Source organism: Neltuma alba, unplaced genomic scaffold (genome assembly GCF_004799145.2).
Source record: "Neltuma alba isolate B1F8T4 unplaced genomic scaffold, ASM479914v2 tig00012618_pilon, whole genome shotgun sequence".
Classification (NCBI taxonomy): domain Eukaryota; kingdom Viridiplantae; phylum Streptophyta; class Magnoliopsida; order Fabales; family Fabaceae; genus Neltuma; species Neltuma alba.
In genome coordinates, this window is record NW_021637060.1 from 27312 (window position 1) to 51517 (window position 24206).

The 24206-nt window shown below is 31.0% G+C and overlaps 2 protein-coding genes and 1 pseudogene across 2 annotated transcripts; all 3 read left to right on the plus strand.

Annotated features, from left to right (window-relative positions):
• Window positions 1-623: 623 nt before the first annotated feature.
• On the plus strand, window positions 624-11084 carry LOC114729268 (glutathione S-transferase U10-like). The gene is made up of 3 exons (XM_028916253.1): window positions 624-1003; window positions 1411-1647; window positions 10890-11084. The coding sequence occupies exons 1-3, from the start codon at window positions 680-682 to the stop codon at window positions 11016-11018; spliced, it is 690 nt and encodes a 229-aa protein (XP_028772086.1). The 5' UTR covers window positions 624-679; the 3' UTR covers window positions 11019-11084.
• Window positions 11085-14691: 3607 nt separating this feature from the next.
• On the plus strand, window positions 14692-15790 carry LOC114729271 (glutathione S-transferase U10-like; annotated as a pseudogene).
• Window positions 15791-19021: 3231 nt separating this feature from the next.
• On the plus strand, window positions 19022-23636 carry LOC114729267 (beta-ureidopropionase). The gene is made up of 6 exons (XM_028916252.1): window positions 19022-19172; window positions 20721-20828; window positions 21207-21395; window positions 21483-21710; window positions 21799-22023; window positions 23031-23636. Exons 1-6 carry the CDS (start codon window positions 19053-19055, stop codon window positions 23394-23396), a joined length of 1236 nt encoding a protein of 411 aa, XP_028772085.1. The 5' UTR covers window positions 19022-19052; the 3' UTR covers window positions 23397-23636.
• Window positions 23637-24206: the final 570 nt, after the last annotated feature.

Sequence of the window (24206 nt, forward strand, 5' to 3'; positions counted from 1 at the left end):
CAACAAAAAAAATAAATTCTCCTTTGAATGTTTTAATATCCACAGAATTCAACGTTTATGTTGTTAGTCCATCTTTGTTGTAATTAATTTTCTTATATTTCTTATAAATTATCAAATTTTTATTGTAAATCCCTTTATATTGTCTTGTAAATCACCTGATTTTTATTGTAATTCCCCCTTATATTACTGTTAATACCCTTATATTTATTGTAAATTGCCTATTTTTCATTTTAAACTCCAGTATGTAAATTTTAGCTCTTTTTTTTAAAAAAAAAAAACTGAAAGGGAACTTGTACATTTTTTTAAAGAAAAAATAACAACAAAACAGGACAACTTCTCCATTACTAGTGTCGGCTTTCCTAAAACAATTGCTTACCAAAGAAAATGAATTAAAATGAGTCACAAGTCTGATAGCATTTTTGAGGACGGGGCCCAGATCATTATTTTAATGTTGGTATTTTGAATGTTTTAATATCCAAAGAATTCAACGTTTATCTTGTTAGTCCACCTTTGTTGCCATTAAAAAAATGGGCCAATCTTTCAGCCCAAGAAATGAGACGTCCTACAACTTCTTCCTCAAGAAATGCACATTGAATACTCAGAGGAGAACTTCTATAAAAAAACCAACGCTCACATAGCTATGATCTCATGAACCATATAGAAAGAGCAGAAGCAACTCATGGAAGAGAAAAGAAGCCAAGTTGTGCTTTTGGGATTTTGGGCAAGCGGCCCTTGCACAAGGGTTGCTCTAGCCCTTAAACTTAAGGGCATACCTTACAAATACGTGGAGGAAGATTTAACAAATAAAAGTGAGTTGCTGCTGAAGAACAATCCTATCCACAAGAAGGTTCCAGTGCTCTTGCATAATGATAAAGCAATAGCTGAGTCACCTGTCATCTTGGAATACATCGATGAGATTTGGAATCAGAACCCAAAACTCTTGCCTCATGATCCTTATCAAAAGGCAAAAGTTCGTTTCTGGGTCAATTATTTTGATCAAAAGGTGAGTATCACTCTCCCATGTGTTGCAAAAATTTAGTCTAATTAATATCACTTTGAAGTAATATACTCCTTCTGTCTTTAATGTATGACCTAATTATTGAGTTTATTTTGGTTCTAAAAATAAAACATGTTTCTTATATTTATCAATTTTTTTCTAATTTACTTCTATTTATACACTCTCAACCATAATCAAGTAGGAGAGGGATAAAAGATATTAAGAAAGTGATTATGGTATTTAAAGAAAAATATGTCATATTTCTTATAATTAAGTAACTTAATTACTTAACTTTTTTAATCTAATTGAATTAGTTAAATAAATCTTATAATTAACATGTTTGATGAACTATTATGCCAATAATTTTCATTTTTCAGAGATTCTAATAAAATTAACATTGGCCTGGTCCGTAGATCCCTCCAGCTATCTACCCCATCTTCTTATCAAGAGCAGAAGAAAGAAAGAAAGCAATTGAGAATTTGAATGAGATGATTAGAGTCTTTTATGAAGGAGTGAAGAAAGATTTTGCAGAGGAATTCCCTTATTGTGAGGGTAAGTCCTTGGGGCTACTGGATATTGCGGTGGGAGCTCGTGCTTGCAACTACAAGGTTCTCAATGATGCCTTGGGAATGGAGGTGATTCAACGCCACATGAACTCAGAGTTCTTGTCATGGATGGATGCCCTGAAGAAACATCCTCTGATGAAAGAGACACTGCCCCCTCACGAGAAGCTTGTGGCCAAATTCATAGAGAAATTTGGTCCTATTAACTAGTTTAATTTTCGGCTTGTTTTTGGATCAACTTATTTTAAGTGCTCCCAAACAAGCATAATTAATATATCTACTCCAAATAAAAAAAAATGTATTTCCTTTTGTTTCGTATATCTTCATAATTGATGGTTTGTTGTAAAATAAAATATTAGCAACTATTTCTTGTATGACAAGAAAGTTGCTCCTCTTGCAGAAAAATAATTGGTTTGTTTATTGGATGACGTGTCTGATGTTGCTTGGGAAAAAAAAACAGAGATTTCTGATGTTATCTTGGATGTATAAAATTTGATTCGATTGCCTCCATTTTCGCCCAAATGATAGTTTTTTCCTTCAATTTGTTTAATGTTTTAAAATACAAGTACTATCAAATAAATCTCTAATTATGGAAGAAGAAAATATATCAATGAATGAGTTGTTGTAAAAATTAAAATAAGTTATATAAATAAAGTTGCTGTAGGAGTTTCAGAGAGGAACAGGGAATGAATAAAACATCAGTTTTGTAGAAGGAATGGGTAGAGAAAGATCTAAGTAGTATAATGACATTCTTCTTGGCCTTTTGGCTAAGATCAAGTGTAGTGTGTAGTTATGTCAAATTTCAATTTAGTACTACCTCCTATCCTTAATATAAGAGTTAACTGACTAATTTGAGTAAATTAAAGAAAATGGTTAAGTTAATTATTTGTAATAAATATGTATTCTCTTTCTTAAATATCCTTACTAATCAAGTGTATTGACTAGATCTACTATTATTACAAGGACTATTTTTATATAAATATAAAAAACAAAGTAGATTAGTATTTTATATTTAAGAATAAAATAAAAATTAAATAAATTTTTATATTAAAGACCAGAAGTAGTAAGAAAGAGGAATAATTTTCTATTTGTTTAAGAAATTCACCAACTGGAGATGTTATATAGCATACAGAGTGAAATAGATAAGCATCAATCCTCAAAGAGAGTGTGATAGTATAAGTCAATCTTCAAACTCCAGCTTTTTGAGGATAAGCTTGCATTGAGTTTATTATTATTAAACAGGATTCAATAAAGATATATTCATTGAAAACTATTTCCACCAAGAATCCAAATGTTTACTTAAGCATAATGCCCATTACAATTACTGCCTCCCTCCCGTAGAAATAAATATAAAAACTAATTAATTAATTTGAGTAGATTAAGAAAATAAATTAAATTAGTTATTTGTAATAAACAGGTATTGTCTTTCCTAAAATATCCTTACTAATCAAGTTTATTGGTTAGAACTACTATTATTATAAAGATTATCTTGAGAAAAAAATAAATAAATATGAAAGATAAAATAGACCTGAGTCTTATATTTAAGATCAAAATAAGAGTCAAATAATGTCTAGTGTAAATTATATTATAAAATGGGTCTTATATTTAGAACTGGAGGAGTATAATATTATATCTGGCAATCATTAATAATTTTGCATTTAAAATTCAACCAAGGCACAAGACGACGTTGAGCGAATATTACGCAAAACTGACACTTGGTAATGGACATAGTTTTCTGGTGCACTTTGTTAGTATGATCGAACAACCAAGAAAAGGATGAATTGAGTATTATAAAAATTTTACAACTGATAAAATAATCAAACCTAATTAATATAAGCAGGATAAAGCAGAGAAGATATTACCTATCACTTGAGGAAATAATAGGAAAAAAATATACATAATAATTTATACTAGTTCAATCTAACCTGACATATGTCCAGTCTCCAAGTTTCACCTAAGAGCACTAATACGTTGAGGTTACAAGCTAGTTAAGTGAGATCAAACCCATCACTTTTTACTTATAAAAGAGCTAATACTAAGTCACAAGGCTATTAAGTTTGGTTGACGTTCATTTCAAACAAAAACAAAACCAAATCGAATCAATCCATCTCCGGAAATTACATCGCTATCCAATTTCAACTAATTTTCTTCATATGAAATGTGGTTTTCTTTCTATAAGTAGAAAAAAATATTGTTGCGAACTGAAAATTCTTGTTCTTGCCATAATATTCAAATCATTATAAAAAATAATCTTAGATTGAAAACATAAATCTTACCCTCAAAAATCAAATACTCTTTTAATTCTCAATTAAGACCTACTTAACTAATTTAATTAGATTAATTTTTTTTCTTAATTTACAACTTGCTAAACATTAACTTGCAATTCATCTTCTACAACTTTTTATAATGAAAAATCAAAATTTCTCTTGTCAAAAATTTCTACAACTTTCCATATTTTAATACTAATTTTTCTTATTTGCAATTTGCAAAGCTAATACTTCAAACACTACTTATTCTTCCTTTTTTTTCTTTAATGAAAAAAAAATGATAACTTAACATATCAAATTAGAAAAATCCCCCAAAAAAATGATTATTGAATTTTAAAATTTTAAATCAGTATTAGTTACTACAGTTGTAAAGAAAATGACTACACTCAAAAAAATAAATAAGAACACATTTTTGTAGTAATTTCTGATTTGAAATTTTAAAATTCAATAGTCTTTTTTTTTTAATTTTTCCTGTCAAATTTTGTCACATTTAGTAATTTAATACCAATTTTCCATGATTTACAATTTTCCGGCTGTTAATTTGTAACTCATATTCCTTCTATTATACCAAAAAAAAAACTAAAAGGGAAAAATAAAGTGAATCAAAATCATATATCTAAGAGTGAAGAGCATAATTTTGTAATATGATGAATATATATACACTACTTCTTGTTCTTAATATAAAAACTAGATAACTAATTTACAGATATTAAAAAAATAATTAAATTAGTTATTTATAACACGTGGATATTATTTTTTTTATAAAATACCTTTATTAATTACGTGTATTAAAACTATCTCTTAATAGAGAGTCCCTATCATGTGTAATCATCATAAGTAAAATGGATAAATGTTACAGACAAAATGAACTAATGTTTCATATTCAAAATTAAATTGAATTTTTAACTAACTCTTATCTTAAATAAGAGATGGCCTTAGATTTTTGGCACCCGTGAAATGATGTTGACGAAGTTGATGATATTACGGTAGTGGAAACGACAATGATAAGATGGACATGGAGGTATTGGCATGGCCCACAGTAACGACTCCACTCCAGTAGTGATAAGGGGAGAATATCTCATATCGATGGTAGACGGTAGTGCACTAGTGGCAGGGGGCGTATAGTGCCGGTGGCATTTATTATCTTAAAGGGATATTTGGATATAACCAAACCATAGTTTGGAGAATAGCTTTTGGAGAATAAATTCTGAAGAGAATAGATTTTTTAAAGAATAGATTTTGTGAAAAAGTGATTCTGAGAAGTGAGAGTGTTTGAATAGTTGTTACCAGAAGCGCTTTTTACATGTACAAATTACTAAAAAAGGCATAAGTTAATATGATAATTACAGAAAAAATATATTTTATGATATATTTTAATTTGAAGGAATAAAATTGTTAATAATATATTTTTTATTAACATAATTAATAATACATAGGATAATATAATTAATAAATAATTAATATGTATATATATTTATAAGATATAAGATTAAATATATTTATAAAAAAATATGTTTATAAAAAAAACAACAAGATACATATCCTATAGGCTCTCACACTCTCCCTTTTTTTTTTTCCAAAAGCAAAAAATTTTTGTTTTTCCCAAAACCAAAACCATGGTTTTGGTTTTTTTAAGGGTGTTTAGGTGATTTTTTTCCCAAACCATGGTTTGGGTCCAAACCATGGTTTAGGTTATCACCCAAACACCCCCTAAGTCATTGGGATAAAGGGTTTAGGAATTCCCACTTCAAATCCAATGGGATTCAGGGAGTGTTTGGATAAAACCAAACCATGGTTTGGAGAATAGATTTTGTAAAGAATAGATTTTATGAAAAAGTGATTCTGAGAAGTGAGATTGTTTGGATAGTTATTATCAGAAGTACTTTTTATATGTGCAAATTATTAAAAAGGGCATAAGTTAATATGATAATTACATAAAATATAGATTTTATAATATATTTTAATTTGAAGGAACAAAATTGTTAATAATATATTTTTTTACCAACATAATTAATAGTATATAAGAAAACATAATTAATAAATAATTAACATGTGTATATATATTTATAAAATATAAGATTAAAAATGTTTCTGGAAAAAATAAATAATTTTTTACCAACAGAAAAATATTATTTTATTTTAAAGATTATAAATATGAAATATCATGATATTTTTTGACAAAATAAATAAGCACACATTAAAACAATTTATTACTTATTATAGTAATTATCTTTTCTGCTTTATGATTCTTTCAGGCTCACTCTCTTGCTGCGTCAGGACCAAATGACCGTAGACCATTTCTCCACGCCAGCAACGCAAGCGAGTCAAGGGGCATTTTTTGTCCAAATAATTTCTGACAACCCAACAGCGAAAACTTCAGCACCAGAAGCAAGATAATTTTGCTTTCCACAGAACCAGGGTTTTAGAGGTTAAAACCATGGCCATGGTTTCAAAATATTGAAGGTTGTTTGGATAGCATTTTATTCAAACCATGGTTTTGTCTTCAAAACCATGGTTTGGGATGTCATCCAAACATACTGCACTACTCTCTCATCCGCTGCCCGCCTGCTGCCCACAAAACGACACCGTGCTCAATGAAGAGAGAGAGAGAGCGCGAACGGATGAAATGAGCAGAGGAGGAGCACCAAGATAAGGCTAATATTACCTCTTCCGTATTTATAAGAATTAGTTGACTAATTTAAAGAGATTAAAAAATTAAGTTAGTTATTTATAATAAATAACTATTATCTTTTCTAAAATATTCTTACTAATTAAGTGTATTGACTAGAACTATTATTATTAGAAAGACTATCTTGAGAAAAAATATATAAATATGAGAGACAAAGTGGATTGGAATCTTATATTTAAGATTAAAATAAAAGTCAAACAATGTCTTATATTAAAGACAGGAGGTAGTAAGTAATTTATTAATAAAATAATATCAGTTTAGGTTTAAGTTTTTATAAAATCAGGAAAAAATTTAAAAATAATTAAATGAGTAAAAACTTGGTTTAGGTAGCATCGAACATAAATTATTTTTTTAATAAGACTCAATGTCTCAAAATATTTTTCAATAAGTTCAACAACCTAAAATATTTTTTTAATAGCACCTAATATTTTAAAATAGTTCTTGATGCACCCAATACCTAAAGTATACGTCCGGCCACCGAAAATTTATTTTAGCACTTATTATTTTTAAAATAATTTTTAGTGCACTCAATATCTAAACTATTTTTTTAAGGGCATTCACTAGATATTGGATGTATAAGAAATATTTTAAAATATTAAATATCATTGCAATTTGGTGCGCCTAAATCAGAACGAATGCTTTAAAAGAAGAGAAAGGTCTGGTCAAAAAGAAAAAAGGAAGAGACACGGCGTTTGTCGTCTTGCCGCTCCTCCTCATCACTCGGCTCTGTTTTTGTTTTTTTAAGGGTGTGCAAAAAGATAGTAATCTAGTCCAGTCCGATTCAATACGAAGGGGTCTAGTCCAGTTCAATTCGGTCCAAATAAACAATATGGTTGGGCTGGACTGGGTTCGAGACTAAGTCGTTAAGTTACTGGGACTGATTTAGTCTGGTCTACACGATATTTTTGAGAAAATATTTTATAATTTAGAATGTTGTTTTTTAATTGTTACTTAATATTGTTGAAATTCTTATGGATCTATGATTAAGTCTTAATGTTTTATAGGTTTTTTCATTGTGCTAAATGTGTTTATTTACATGAAATCTTGATTCCATAAAAAAATAAAAAGAAAAAAGAAAATTAAGGTTTTAGACTACTTGGGTCAGTCCAAATATTCAAGTAGATCAAGTCCAGACCAGTCCGACCTCGGGTCATTATTGGATTAGACCAAACTTCAGGTTGGGTTTTAGTATGGTCCAGTCTTTCTATTGTGCACCATTACTTTTTTCAATTGCATCCAGTGTCATTTTGTGGCAGCGAACAAGTAGTGGATGGGAGAGTAGCAAAGAGAAGTTGAATCCCCACGTTGTGAGGGAAAAAGTGACAAAGGAAGTGATCAAATTCTAGCATTTTCGGTCTACAGACTAGGAAGCTGCCATTTTGACTAAAGTGGCGGTGAAAGAAAGTCAGTTGAGGTTGCTTGACCAGTTAGTGCCCGTTTGGTGAAAAAAATTTGTTAGAATGGAAATGAATGAAAACGAATTGAATTGAACGGAATGGATAATTTTTGAGTGATAACATGTTTGGTAAGCACTTGAATGAAAAATGAGTTGATGAAAAATTATATATTTAATTGGATGAAAATGGGTTGAAAAATTGTGCAATTTTACCATATTACTCTTAATGAAATAATAAAATATTATGAAATTAAAATGCTTTTTAACTAGTAAAAAGAAAATAATATTATTATTATTAAAAAAATAAGTTATAATAAATAATAATTTAAATAAATAATTGAATATTAACATTCAATAGAAATAATAAAATCACTATAGATATCAAATGATTGAGAAAACACTAGAGGATGGGAATTTATCAAACCAAACTTTCGAGAATAGATAATCAATATTGAAAAGATACAACAACAAAAAATCAAAGAATCACAACTCTTTTTCTAGTATACTCCATTTGCCCCTTATTTTTCATGTGTTGAATAGAGTATAAACAAATCGATATGAACAAAATCAATTTAAAGATCAATTTTTAGTGGACATATTTTTCTTAATTTAATCACAAATTAAACAAATGATATATCGTTATAAAGCTCACTGAGCCTAATTTCCAATGTGGTAAGACCCATTCAAAAACAATTTTTATTTTTCAAGTTATGCTAGATGAAATTAAGCTTTAATATAATAAGAAAAGAAGTAAGCAAATTCGAATTTTCTTACACCAAATTTAAATTTGCTTAACAAAATTTGAATTTTCTTACATCACATTTGAATTTGCATAAACAAATTTGCATTTTATGCAACAAGGAATTTGATCATCACATGAGCAAATTCAAATATTATGTAGAAAACCTGAATATAATTCCATCAAATTCAAATTTGTTTCCCCAAATTCCTGTTTAACGTTCTATGTTTACCTCTTTTTTTAATCAAAAACAGGGGAGATGCTTGATTATCAGTATGAGCAATTGCTTCACTTTTTAGTTGCATTCTTACAGCTGAGGATTGCATTAGATAATTTGTTGCAGATCGGGATTGTCATTGTAGTGCTATTATATGTAGACGTAAGCTAGGCGTAGGACCATGCAAGCCCAAAATGGCTTTAGCCTTAAAATTAGTTGCTTATCAAGTGGTTTCATATTCTCCAAAATAACAATTATATCTATAAATTTATCAGGTAGTTTTATCTTCTCCAAAATACATAACCAAGCCCAGTACTGTTGATATGGACATGCACATGTACAGTAATACTATAAAATAAAATTAAAAAAAAAAAAGGACGTGGAGCTGGAAAAAGGGGAAGGGAAGATTCATAGAAAAGAGTAATTGAGAAGGGACGTGACCAGCTTTCATGCTTTTCACAGGGGTCATAGATCTGGCGGCCAGCGTTTTATTCAACTTTCAAGAGTAATATGGTATTTAGCATTTTCCCCCGTGTGATGGAAAATCTGTTCCCACCAAAATTGGTGGCAATCTGTCTTCCCTTATACGCTGGAAAATTTGCCACTGTCGGAAAATGGATTAGGGGAAAATGTTGTAACCAAACATGCATGACCCATGGAAAATCAACATTTTCCTTTTCCGTAGCAAGATTTTCAGCATATCAAGTGAGCTCTTAGGAGCTTTTGTCATTTCAGCCCCAAACTTGAAGGGTGTAGTTATGTTTATTTTTTAGTTGTTTAGAGTATCATCTCATCCGAACGATCAGAGACTAATCTCTCAGGATACTATCAGACGCCGTAGTAAAGACCCTTCCCAACAATATTTTTTTCATACACACCACCGTAAGGATCAAACCCAGGATATGATATTTGAGTTATCCTAATCTCTTTTACTTAAACCAATACTTGTTGATTGTTGTTATGTTATTTGGTAAAAGGAATATTCTTCAGCTTTTGTTGGTTTTGGGCCTGGGAGTGAGTAGGCCCATTGGTTTCTGCTGGTCTATATAAACCCAGCCTTGTTCAGTTTTGTGCATGGATTATTTTTATTCAGTTTAATAATATAAGAAGTATCATTCCGCTGTGTTGGCTCTGGCTGTTATTAACAATGCATCACATCAAACGCCAACGTTAAATCAGCTGGAGTAACTAAACTATTTCATATTGTGCCAACCGCCTCTTGGCGGAGTGGCACCTAGCGTCTGCGTGTGTTGGTAATGTGCGGGTTCGATCCCGCCCCTCATGTAACCAAAAAAAAAAACTATTTCATATTGTGTGTGAGAAAAAAAAAAGGAAAGAAACGGAGGAAAAGAAAAACTGAACCATCTGACTATAAAAATTCAAAGGGTAGTACGACTATAAGCTTTTCGGAAGAGATTTGGATAAAGGGAAAATTTCCCTGCTCAAAATAAAATAAAATTTTATAAATAAAAAGACATTTGTGCTCAGACCATACAGACAAAAATAATTTTTGTTTGCTGTGAATTCGTCATATGTTGTTGTTAATTTTTTTATAAGTTGTAAATTGTCTAGTTTTCATTGTAATCTCCTTATATTTCTTGTAAATTGTTAATTTTCTGGTGTAAATTTTCTGATGTTTTTTTTGTAAATTATCTAGTTGTGTTATAACTAGTTTTCTTTTTTTTTTTTGTAAATTGTCAAATTTATACTGTAAATCTCTTTATTTTTTTTTGTAAATCGTCTAATTTCTATTGTAAATTCCTTTGCGTCTCTTATAAATCGATGATGAGTGATTCTTTTTAAAAAATAAGACAAGGCGAAAAATGTCTTTTCATCGTCAAAATTTAATTCCATTTTTTCCCAAAAAAGTGTGGTGGCATTTCAGAATATTTTGAGAGTTTTTTAATATTAAATAGGTAGATAAGGGGTGTAGTGAAATTCTCCTTTGGATAAACCCATATGCAAATTAACTCCACATAAATTTTAGCTCTATTTTTTAAGAGCTAAAAAAGAACTCGTACATGAACTCAGAGTTCTTGTCATGGATGGATGCCCTGAAGAAACATCCTCTGATGAAAGAGACACTGCCTCCTCATGAGAAAGCTTGTGGCCAAATTCATAGAGAAATTTGGTCCTATCAACTAGTTTAATTTTCGGCTTGTTTTTGGATCAACTTATTTTAAGTGCTCCCAAACAAGCATGATTAATATATCTACTCCAGATGAAAAAAAATACATCTCCGGTCTTTAATATAAGACCCATTTAATTAATTTGATTAGATTAAGGAAGTTAGGTAAGTTAGTTAATTATAAGAAATGTGACATATTTTTCTTAAAACACTATAATTATCTTTCTTAATATTCCATCTCTCTTCCTCTACTTGATTATAGTTGAGGGAATATTTATAGGGGTAGTTTAGAGAAAACTGATAAATATAAAAAATGGATCTTATATTTAAGACCAAAACCAACTCAACAATTGAATCTTATATTAAGGATCGGAGGAGTATTTTCTTTTTTTTCGTACATCTTCATAATTGATGGTTTGTTGTAAAATAAAATATTAGCAACTATTTCTTGTATGACAGGAAAGTTGCTCCTCTTGCAGAAAAATAATTGGTTTGTCTTGGATGCATAAGGTTTGATTCGATTGCCTCCATTTTCGCCCCAAATGATAGTTTTTTTCATCAATTCGTTTAATGTTTTAAAATACAAGTACTACTATCAAATAAATCTCTAATCATGGAAGAAGAAAATCAATGAATGTGCTCCTGTGATGAGTTATGTTCAATTTTCTTTTCTTTTTCTTTTTAATAAAATGATCAATAATATAAAAATTAAAAATAGTTACATAAATAAAGTTGTTGTAAGAGTTTCAAAGAGGAACGGAAAATAGATAAAACATTAGTTTTGTAGAAGGAAGGGGTAGAGAAAGATCTAAGTAGTATACTGGCGTCCTTCTCCGGGTGTGTTTGGATGAAACCAAACCGTGGTTTGGAAAAGTGATTTTGGAGAATAGATTCTGGAGAAAATAGATTCTGTGAAGAATAGATTTTGTAAAAAAGTGATTCTGAGAAGTGAGAGTGTTTGGATAGTTGTTATCAGAAGCACTTTTATATATACAAATTACTAAAAAAAAGACATAAGTTAATATGATAATTACAGAAAAAATAGATTTTATGATATATTTTAATTTGAAGGAATAAAACTGTTAATAATATGTTTTTTACCAACATAATTAATAATACATAAGATAATATAATTAATAATTAATTAATGTGTATATATATATTTATAAAATATAAGATTAAATATATTTATAAAAAAATATGTTTATAAAAAAAATAACAAGATACATATCATATAGATCCTTACACTCTCCCTTCTTTCTCCAAAAGCAAAAAAATTTTGTTTTTTCCAAAACCATGGTTTTGGAGTCAAAACCATGGTTTTGACCCAAAACCATGGTTTTGGTTTTAAGAGAGGGTGTTTAGGTAGATTATTCCCCAAACCATGATTTGGGGTGCTACCCAAACAGACCCTCCGTCTTCGTGGTTATGTCAGTTTTCAATGTAATAAGAAAGAGGAATAATTTTTTATTCGTTTAAGAAATTCACCTAATGCAGATGTCATATAGCATGTAGAGTGAAATAGATAAGCATCAATCTTCAAGGAGTATGTCATAGTACAAGTCAATCTTCAAACTCCAGCTTTTTGAAGATAAGCTTGCATTGTTATTATTATTAATAATCAGGATTCAAAAAAAAAACATATTCATAGAAAATAACACAATAGTAATAGACAGTTGTATAATACATTTTGTTAGAGTGATTGAGGAAGTATTTAGATAAAAATAAAATCATAATTTTAAAAATATTTTTACGGTGTACGAAGTAAATATATGAAATAATTTGTTTCGATTTATGAAAAAGTATTTTTTAAAAACACTTTTGAATTACCTCAAACACCTCCTGAATAACCAAGAAAAGGATGAACTGAGTATTATAACAATTTTACAAATGATAAAATAATCAAACCCAATTAATGAAATAATGGCGCTGATATCAAAACTCTCGTCTTGGTGAGAGAAAAAATCCCTCCTCTATGAGAGAGAAACCCATTTTGCAGAGCTGTGCCTGTGATAATGGTCGTTGGGCATATGTGAGTGTGTGAGTGGGTCTTTTCTTTTGTTGTTGTCGTGCTGCTGTAAGGTTTCGCAAAGCAATTTCAAGATCGTTTGGGTGTGTCCGCTGGTTCTTTTTGGGGTTTCAAGTTGAAAAAAATGGAGGTCAATGCTGGAGAACTGAACGAGGTTAAGCTCGATTGGGAGGATATAGAAGTGAACGGGGGAAGTGAATGGCTGTTAGGGGGTCGTCTGATTACAACTCGCATAGTTAATAAGAGCGCTTTTGAAGATCTGGTGAGCAAAGGTTGGGCATCGAAAGCACAAAACTTCAGCTTGAACCAACGATTGTTGTTGTGTTTTTTTGTAAAAGGAATATTCTTCAGGTTTTGTTGGTTTTGGGCCTAGGATTCTGCCGGTCTATATAAACCCAGCCTTGTTCAGTTTGTGTGCGTGGATTATTTTTTATTCAGTTTAATAATATGAGAAGTATCATTCCGCTGTGCTGGCTCTGGCTGTTATTAACAGTGCATCACATCAAACGCTAAAGTCAAATTAGCTGGAGTAACTAAACTATTTCATATTGCGTTTAAAAAAGGGAAAGAAAAAGGGAAAAAAAAAGAAGAAAATCCCAAAAGCCCTTCAAATATAAGAAATTTCAGATTAAGTCCTGAAATTTTGAAAATGACAAAAAAAGTCAATGACCCAATCTGTCATTTACAAAATCAAAAAGAATTGACAACTTTGCCTTCATTTGTATTCACTACAATGATTTAAAGAATTACTATAAAGGTTTAAGCGTTACTTAGATTTGTGTAGAGAATAACTACTCACTAATGAAGCCAAAAGGGTACAGTGACATTTCAGAATATTTTTAGAGCTTTTGAATATTAAATAGGTACATAAGGGGTGTAGTGAAATTCTCCTTTGGATAAACCCATATGCAAATTAATTCCAGGTAAATTTTAGCTCTATTTTTTAAAAAACTAAAAAAGAACTCGTACATTTTAAAGAAAAAATAACAACAAAAAAAATAAATTCTCCTTTGAATGTTTTAATATCCACAGAATTCAACGTTTATGTTGTTAGTCCATCTTTGTTGTAATTAATTTTCTTATATTTCTTATAAATTATCAAATTTTTATTGTAAATCCCTTTATATTGTCTTGTAAATCACCTGATTTTTATTGTAATTCCCCCTTATATTACTGTTAATACCCTTATATTTATTGTAAATTGCCTATTTTTCATTTTAAACTCCAGTATGTAAATTTTAGCTCTTTTTTTTAAAAAAAAAAAACTGAAAGGGAACTTGTACATTTTTTTAAAGAAAAAATAACAACAAAACAGGACAACTTCTCCATTACTAGTGTCGGCTTTCCTAAAACAATTGCTTACCAAAGAAAATGAATTAAAATGAGTCACAAGTCTGATAGCATTTTTGAGGACGGGGCCCAGATCATTATTTTAATGTTGGTATTTTGAATGTTTTAATATCCAAAGAATTCAACGTTTGTCTTGTTAGTCCACCTTTGTTGCCATTAAAAAAATGGGCCAATCTTTCAGCCCAAGAAATGAGACGTCCTACAACTTCTTCCTCAAGAAATGCACATTGAATACTCAGAGGAGAACTTCTATAAAAAAACCAACGCTCACATAGCTATGATCTCATGAACCATATAGAAAGAGCAGAAGCAACTCATGGAAGATAAAAGAAGCCAAGTTGTGCTTTTGGGATTTTGGGCAAGCGGCCCTTGCACAAGGGTTGCTCTAGCCCTTAAACTTAAGGGCATACCTTACAAATACGTGGAGGAAGATTTAACAAATAAAAGTGAGTTGCTGCTGAAGAACAATCCTGTCCACAAGAAGGTTCCAGTGCTCTTGCATAATGATAAAGCGATAGCTGAGTCACTTGTCATCTTGGAATACATCGATGAGATTTGGAATCAAAACCCAAAACTCTTCCTCATGATCCTTACCAAAAGGCAAAAGTTCGTTTCTGGGTCAATTATTTTGATCAAAAGGTGAGTATAACTCTCCTTATCTTGCAAAAATTTAGTCTAATTAATATCACTTTGAAGTAATATACTCCTTCTGTCTTTAATGTATGACCTAATTATTGAGTTGATTTTGGTTCTAAATAAAATCTGTTTCTCATATTTATCAATTTTTTTAAATTATTCCTATTTTTACTCCCTCAATTATAATCAAGTAGGAAAGGGAGGAAGAATATTAAGAAAGTGATGGTGGTATTTTAGGAAAAACACGTTATATTTCTTATAATTAATTAATTTAATTGTCTAACTTTCTTAATTTAATCGAATTAGTTAAATAGGTCTTATATTAAAAATGAAAGGAGTAATATGTTTGAACAACTATTATGCCAATAATTTTCATTTTTTAGAGATTCTAATAAAATTAACATCGACCTGGTCCTCAGATCCCTCCAGCTATCTACCCCATCTTCTTATCAAGAGGAGAAGAAAGAAAGAAAGCAATTGAGAATTTGAATGAGATGATTAGAGTCTTTTATGAAGGAGTGAAGAAAGATTTTGCAGAGGAATTCCCTTATTGTGAGGGTAAGTCCTTGGGGCTACTGGATATTGCGGTGGGAGCTCGTGCTTGCAACTACAAGGTTCTCAATGATGCCTTGGGAATGGAGGTGATTCAACGCCACATGAACTCAGAGTTCTTGTCATGGATGGATGCCCTGAAGAAACATCCTCTGATGAAAGAGACACTGCCCCCTCACGAGAAGCTTGTGGCCAAATTCATAGAGAAATTTGGTCCTATTAACTAGTTTAATTTTCGGCTTGTTTTGGATCAACTTATTTTAAGTGCTCCCAAACAAGCATAATTAATATATCTACTCCAAATAAAAAAAAATGTATTTCCTTTTGTTTCGTATATCTTCATAATTGATGGTTTGTTGTAAAATAAAATATTAGCAACTATTTCTTGTATGACAAGAAAGTTGCTCCTCTTGCAGAAAAATAATTGGTTTGTTTATTGGATGACGTGTCTGATGTTGCTTGGGAAAAAAAAACAGAGATTTCTGATGTTATCTTGGATGTATAAAATTTGATTCGATTGCCTCCATTTTCGCCCAAATGATAGTTTTTTCCTTCAATTTGTTTAATGTTTTAAAATACAAGTACTATCAAATAAATCTCTAATTATGGAAGAAGAAAATCAATGCATGTGCTCTTGTCAAAATTGAAATAAGTTATATAAATAAAGTTGCTGTAAGAGTTTCAGAGGGGAACGGGAAATAAATAAAACATCAGTTTTGCAGAAGGAATGGGTCGAGAAAGATCTGAGTAGTATAATTACATCCTTCTTGGCCTTTTGGCTAAGATCAAGTGTAGTGTGCAGTTATGTCAAATTTCAATTTAAGACTACCTCCTGTCCTTAATATAAGAGCTAGTTTATTACTTTGAGTAGATTAAAGAAAATAGTTAAGTTAATTATTTGTAATAAATATGTGTTGTTTTTTCTCAAATATCTTTACTAATCAAGTGTATTAGTTAGATCTACTATTATGACAACAACTACCTTTATATAAATATGAGTAACAAAGTAGATTAGTATCTTATATTTAGAATTAAAATAAAAACCAAACAAACTCTTATATTAAAAACTGGGGATAGTAAGAAAGAGGAATAATTTTCTATTCGTTTAAGAAATTCACCAAGCGCATACGTTATATATACAGCATATAGAGTGAAATAGATAAGCATCAATCTTCAAAGAGTGTGTGATAGTACAAGTCAATCTTCAAACTCCAGCTTTCTGAGGATAAGCTTGCATTGAGCTTATTATTATTAATCAGGATTCAAAAAAGACATATTCATGGAAACTATTTCCACCAAGAATCCAAATCTTTACTTAAGCGTAATGCCCATTACAGTTATAATATTGTAGCTGGCAATCATTAATAATTTTGCATTTAAAATTCAACCAAAGCACAAGACGAAGTTGAGCCAATGTTACTCAAAACTGACACAATAGTAATGGACATAGTTGTATAGTGCACTTTGTTGGTATGATTGAACAACCAAGAAAAGGATGAACTGAGTATTATAAAAATTTTACAAATGATAAAATAATCAAACCCCATTAATATGAACATGATAGAGTAGAGAAGATATTACCTATCACTTGAGGGAATAATAAGAAAAAATATATACAGCAATTTATACTAGTTCGGTCCAACCTGACATATATCTGATCTACAAGTTCTACCTAAGAGTTACTAACACGTTGAGGTTACAAGCTTGTTAAGTGAGATCGAATTCACAACCCTTTGCTTATAAAAGAGCTCATACTAAGTCACAAGGCTATTGAGTTTGGTTGATTTTCATTTCAAACAAAAACAAAACCAAATCGAATCAATCCATCTCCGGAAATTACATCGCTATTCAATTTCAACTAATTTTCTTCATATGAAATGTAGTTTTCTTTCTATAAGTAGAAAAAATATTGTTGCGAACTGAAAATTCTTGTTCTTGCCATAATATTCAAATCATTATAAAAAATAATCTTGAAAACATAAATCGTACCCTTAAAAATCAAATACCCCTCATGTTCTTAATGTAAAACCTATTTAACTAATTTGATTAGATTAAAAAAGTTAGATAAGTTAATTAATTATAAGAAATATGATATTTTTTTAAAAAATACTATAATCATCTTTCTTAATATCCTCACTCTCTTTCTTATTTGATTATGGTTGAAGAAGTGTCAATAGTGATACTTTAAAAAAAATTGATAAATATTTAAAATACATTTTATATTTAGGATTAAAATTAATTTACTAATTAAATCTTATATTAAAGACAAGAAGACTAAAGTATGGATATTGATAGGGCCTACTAAAATCTTTAAATAAAAAATCATAATGGTCAAGAGTCGTGTTGGGTTGGGCTTTATTGAACAATCGTAAATCTGGGCTTAAAGCATTCTTGCTGTGGCAACTTTGAATAGGTAAGATATAATATTCTATAAATATATACTCTAATATTAAATAAATCTAAATTATTCAAATTTAATTTTAACTCCCCAACCTAGCCTTCCAATCTAGGAAAAGGAGATGCAAGTTTAACGAGGTGTTTGGATACCCTGAAAAGTGCTTCTCAGAAGTAATTTTTCGCAAATCGAGATAAACTCATCTACAAATTTACCTCGTAGATTGTAAAATCACTTCTGAAACCATGGTTTGATTTTCATCCAAACACCCCCAAAATCCTCTTACCATCAATTAAAAGCAAAGTGATTTTATACAAATTGAGATAAATTTTTTTTTCACATGCTCATCTTATTATATTATCCATTTTGATGTCAAAATGTGATTGCCACACTTGTTAGTATAAATAGCTGATATCAAACATATAAAAAAATTACTGATATCCAATTTTAATATTTTAAATTTAGAAATTTATTTACATGTGTTTTTATATTGAAAATGTAATATTATACTAACATTTTTATAAAATATTAAATACTACCTCCGGTCCTAATTATAAAAGCTAGTTGACTAATTTGAGGAGATTAAGAAAATAATTTAAGTTAGTTATTTTTAATAAATATGTGTTGTTTTTTTTAAAATATCCTTGTTAATTAAGTGTGTTGGTTAAAACTACTATTATTAGAAAGACTATCTTAGAAAAAAATACATAAATATTAGAGATAAAATAGATTGAGACTTTATATTTATGAACAAAATAAAAATCAAATAAGATTTATATTAAGAACCGGAGGAAGTATTATTTTTTTTTACCAGAAATATTAAATTTTAATGATTAAAAGTTGATCTGATTACAGAAATAAAAAGTAGAGAAAAAATGAAGGGGAGAGAAAGGACCAATTCATTGTACATGGGGTCAAACAGTATTCATGGAAAGAATGGGCCCCGCGGGGCCGGTGATCCATCGGTCTTTGGCTAAGCGGCGCCGTCCACGCCTCGTTATTATACAGACAAAATATATTAGTTGGTTTCTCTATACGAGCTTGAAGATTCACAAAATATTCTTCTTCCCTGTAATCCGTTTTCCAGGTTGAGCATGGAGAAGAACAACGGGGAAGTCAAGGAAGAATTCAAGGCCCCGAGCGATGGCTCTATTTGTGGATTTGATTCCCTCCATCGCCTTCTTCAAGAAAATCTCAAGCCCCATCACTTTCAGGTATTTTCAGTTTTGAAGTCAACTTGTATTTCTTTCTGGTTTCATATTTAAATTAATCTCTCTATGTATGAATCTGTCCTGGATTTCCAATGAGGATCCTTGGGTTCACGCCTTCTCTTTTTAAAAGGCGATAGCTGTAGTCATTGCTTGTCACTCTGAACTGGGTGATGCTTATATTAGTTGGGTGCATTCATATCATCAATTTATCTGAATTGGGATTTTTTTTTCTTTCAATTTTCCGTTATATAATAGATTGGGTTTAAGCTGCTTCGAAATGTATATTGGTGTTTCTTGCCTTGTTGGTAATGGCAGAACCTCAGGTGTTCCTGATCACTTTTGAGTGGATATACGAGCCTTTCAATCAGAGATGATGTTGTTAACTTCTGCTATTCCTATCTCATGCAAGTTATGCGGAAAATACACCCCCCCCCAAAAAAAAAGGAAGAAAGAAAGAGCATCTAGTTGCTTGAATGAATTGTTATGAAGTGTTGTCATTTAGATGGTGCAGTAGATATGTTCCTAGAGCATAGGAGCCTTTAACGATTTGGATTTTTATTTCTAAAAAGAAAGAAAATGAGAATTTGTTGACAGGCTCATGCATTCATTTTGTTTGGGCTTTGTCCTGATCATCTTTCTCAAATATATTGCTGACATTATGAACATGATTTTTAGCCTTTAACTTTGCGTTTGGTGCTGCAAATATCTCACCTTTTATTTTGAGAAAATGGTGGTAAATGGTAGTCTATTATAAGGACTTTGTGAGTAATTATCATCAAACTAGGGCAACTATAACTTGTACTTTGCCCTTGGCAAATATCAGAAATTTAAAAAGGTATTACTAATTTATTACTTTATGTAGCCTTTTCAAGAGTAGCAGTTGATTGAATCGATTCTATCACCATTAACATGCAATGTCATCGTCGTCATTTTCACTAAGAGATTTAGTTTTATGATTGTATCCCTGAACTTGCGTAAAAGAGGATCCTAGGCACGCTAACAGGTTGTTGTGCTTTTATCCCTTAGATTTTTTTGAATTGACGCCTAGTCTTGGCCGAGATTAAGTCTTATCCATTACTTATTGACTTATTATGTTGGTTAATCAGCAATCGAATTTACTTCCTTTATTACAGTAGTTTGCATGCTGAATTCTTACTCAAGCCACTGTTGGTATAATTATGTTATTTTAATGAGATCTTTCTACTTGGTTGATTGTCTATTAGATCTTGGAAGAAGTTTATATTAAAAGATGGAGATTGAAGTTTCAAAATGGAATCATATAGTCAGTGGAGCATTTTTCTGTGGCATTTATTTGCCACTTGTTTTCTAGTCGATGGAGGAAAGATTACCAAGGATGGATAATAGTTGGTGGAGATTTTTCACCTGTAAATTCCTTAAGCACTTTTGAGCGATATATATGATGTTGTTTGTTTAATTTCAAAATCTATTGAACGTCAGGATGATTCTATAATTCCTTTAATTACTAACTTATTTCATTAATCAAATATAGATATATCGTCTTTCTGATTGTGTAGTAGAGTAATATTGCAGGAAGTTAGCCGCTTGCTTCTTGGGCTTAATTGTGGAAGAGCGCTTGATACTATAACTCTCCCTGAATCTGCTGCAGCTCTCTCTTTGGAGCACGGTTTTGACCTCCAGGTATGAAATATGAGTGAAGCCTTATTTTTCTATTTAAATGCCTGAATTTCATATGTATGCATGTAAATTGACCTGACCTCCAACTTGCTAGTTTTTTATTTCTTCTGCTGGTGTTGCACGAGTTGAGCCATTCCAGGCCCATCAGCTGCAAGTTTTTGTGTTTCTGTTATTGAGTATTCTATGTCAGGTGTTTCTTTTTCTATCAAATATCTTTTCTTTACAACTCAATATCACATGATTGGATCTTTCAAAGAAAAATTTAGGCATGTCTTTTTTCTTTTGTTGAGAACTTGATTGCCAATAAATATACATAAATTCTACTTAAGTCCAGTCCTTTGGCATTCTGCTTGTGCTGACGATTTTATTGATTTCTTTCAGGCTTTCTCATTTCAAGCTGACGGAGAACTAATGAGAGAACCTAGAGTAGTTAGGGTTGGTCTGATTCAAAACTCTATTGCCCTTCCCACAACTGCTCCATTTTTTGATCAAAAGAGGGCTATCTTTGAAAAGCTAAAACCGATTATTGATGCAGCTGGCGCTTCAGGAGTCAACATATTGTGCTTGCAAGTATGTTATATGTGAGCATGAACATTTACTAATTGATTTCTCCCTGAGATATGAAAATCTTCATGTTTTAATATACCTTTGCTGCAGGAAGCATGGATGATGCCTTTTGCATTCTGTACTCGAGAGAAGAGGTGGTGTGAATTTGCTGAACCTGTTGATGGAGAATCGACACAGTTCCTTCAAAGTTATGCATTAAAATATAACATGGTCATTATAAGTCCAATTCTTGAGAGGGATATCAATCATGGAGAGGTTCTCTGGAACACTGCTGTTATTATTGGAAATCGTGGAAATATAATTGGGAAGCACCGTAAGGTAATTACATAAGCTTCTTGCTTGTATTTGCACAAAATATTCTCAGTTTCTGACTTTCAAAAATGGATGAACGTGCCACATTGGGCAGAACCATATCCCAAGAGTTGGGGACTTCAATGAGAGCACATATTATATGGAAGGAAATACTGGCCACCCTGTATTTGAAACAGCATATGGGAAGATTGCTATCAACATATGCTATGGTCGGCACCATCCTTTAAATTGGTTAGCCTTTGGCTTGAATGGTGCAGAGATTGTTTTCAACCCTTCTGCAACTGTTGGCGAACTCAGTGAGCCAATGTGGCCAATAGAGGTTAGTTACATCATATTTATAATTTATTGTCTGAAATGTTAAATTCTGTAGACAAAATCGATTTTGTTGTGCATAGAGATCATTGTTTGGTTAAATTGGGCACTATTTTGATTGTTGGTTCCAATGATATAATGCTGGGCCCTTTGCTTTGATATTTACAATTGATTAATTGGGTTTTTGAATACCAAATAGCAAAGCTATGGCCCAAAAAAAAAAAAAAAGAGGAATACCAAGTAGCAAAGCGAATAGACATACTTTGCATGGTGCGGCATGACCATATTTTGTGCTGGTGGACCATCTGTATATACTGTATTTCAATGTCAACTACGGAAATAACATTTCAAGCTGTTATGCCAATATTGCTACGTCATATGGTATAACTCGTCTACCTTACTCCGCAATACTCCTATATCATAAAACATAAAACAAACCAGCATAGGTTCACCATACTCGTGGTTTTAATATTTGATGCATTAATACTCAAAAACAGAAGATATATTGATAGAGACTTGGTAGTATGAAATAGTAAGTTTTAAATTGAGTAGAATGGGGTGCTTAATGGGTTACTTAAGTGGGTTAATTCTCCCACCCCAACAGTTAGCTTTTGAGGTAGGTTTTCCTGTCCCATTTAGATAGCTATCAATTGGTATAAGAGCCAACCCACTTAAATACTTAAGAAGACCTGGAGTGGTATTTTTCCTAAAATGAAAATATTTTTTTATCTAAAATGATTGTTTAAAACTCAATTTTTTTAGCCTTTTCCTTTTTCGGGTATTAATTTGTTTGCAAACATATCTGTACCTCATTTATCATGTCTCATATCATGCTGTATTTGGAATGTTATACAGGTTAAACTCCCAACCTCTGGGTAACAGAGGCTCCACTATTATGTCAAAACCATTTCACTTCTAAAGCTTGAGTTTTTAAGAGCTCTGACTTGTAATTAGAATTTTTATTATAAAATCCCTGACAGCCTACGTACTTTCTGTGTGTTATGATCTTTTCAGGCTCGTAATGCCGCAATAGCAAATAGTTATTTTGTTGCTTCAATTAATCGTGTTGGTACTGAGATATTCCCAAACCCCTTTACATCGGGAGATGGAAAGCCAGCGCATGCCGATTTCGGTCACTTTTATGGATCCAGTCATTTCTCAGCACCTGATGCTTCATGCACTCCATCCCTCTCACGAAACCGGGATGGCTTGATAATTGCAGACATGGACCTCAACTTATGTAGGCAGTATAAGGACAAGTGGGGTTTCAGAATGACTGCTCGTTATGATTTGTATGCAGACACACTTGCTCGCTACCTCCAACCAGACTTTGAGCCTCAAGTCATCAGTGATCCCTTGTTGCATAAGAAGTCTTTGTAACTATCTCAGACTATCTCTATATGAGTGTGAAAAAGGAATAAGGAAAATGGAAGAAAGCGAGACACTTGCTGTGGAACAGCGAAGAAGCATTTGCTGTGTTGCCCTTGCATGTACAAAACTGGAAAAGAAGAAGGTAGAATAAATCTGTAGAAAACAAATTGTTCCTCTTAATTTATTGTATTGCTGAGATATTTCTTTGTTCAATAAAATCAGAAATGATTTCCTTTTTCATATGGCCAACTCTCTGTTCTGTGTGCTTCAGTATTTGTAGGGAGCTGTGAATTCCAATTTTAATTAACCATTCAATTTATGAATTAAGTGAATTCAATATATATGGGAAAATATAATTTTTAATCTTTAAGGACTAAATTGTTTTGAATCAAAATTTAGTACTAAATCAGTAATTAAGAAAAAGTTTAAGAACAAAAAATTGTATTCTCCTCTTTATTTATTTAAGAAAATTTAGGTGAATTGGGTATTAAAAATTCACTTAGGTAGGTCTTATAATTTAAAAGGCATTTCTTGAGATATTGATCTATTCTTATAAGATAAATCATACTGATTCAGTTCTTCCTAAGTCATATCATGTTTGGCAGGGCGAACCTACAATTAAGGTAAGCAAGTCTTGATTTTTAGAGTTCAATTGGTTCAATTAATACCTAAACTTAAAACGTAATAATTAAATAAACATTTAATAAATAAATAGTAGCATATATAATCATATGTATATGAAAAAAAATTCATAATAAGTCAATAACGATACAATATATGAAGTTTACAATGAACTGTGAAAATACATTAGTCTTTTTT

What these genes read in the sequence shown, in the direction of transcription:
- LOC114729268 (XM_028916253.1), top strand. Translation starts at nt 680, where the DNA reads ATGGAAGAGAAAAGAAGCCAAGTTGTGCTTTTGGGATTTTGGGCAAGC. An exon ending in TCAATTATTTTGATCAAAAG is followed by an intron (nt 1,004 to 1,410) that starts GTGAGTATCACT and finishes CCTGGTCCGTAG; the next exon opens with ATCCCTCCAGCTATCTACCC. An exon ending in TGGAGGTGATTCAACGCCAC is followed by an intron (nt 1,648 to 10,889) that starts ATGAACTCAGAG and finishes AAGAACTCGTAC; the next exon opens with ATGAACTCAGAGTTCTTGTC.
- LOC114729267 (XM_028916252.1), top strand. Translation starts at nt 19,053, where the DNA reads ATGGAGAAGAACAACGGGGAAGTCAAGGAAGAATTCAAGGCCCCGAGC. An exon ending in AGCACGGTTTTGACCTCCAG is followed by an intron (nt 20,829 to 21,206) that starts GTATGAAATATG and finishes GATTTCTTTCAG; the next exon opens with GCTTTCTCATTTCAAGCTGA. An exon ending in TAATTGGGAAGCACCGTAAG is followed by an intron (nt 21,711 to 21,798) that starts GTAATTACATAA and finishes CACATTGGGCAG; the next exon opens with AACCATATCCCAAGAGTTGG.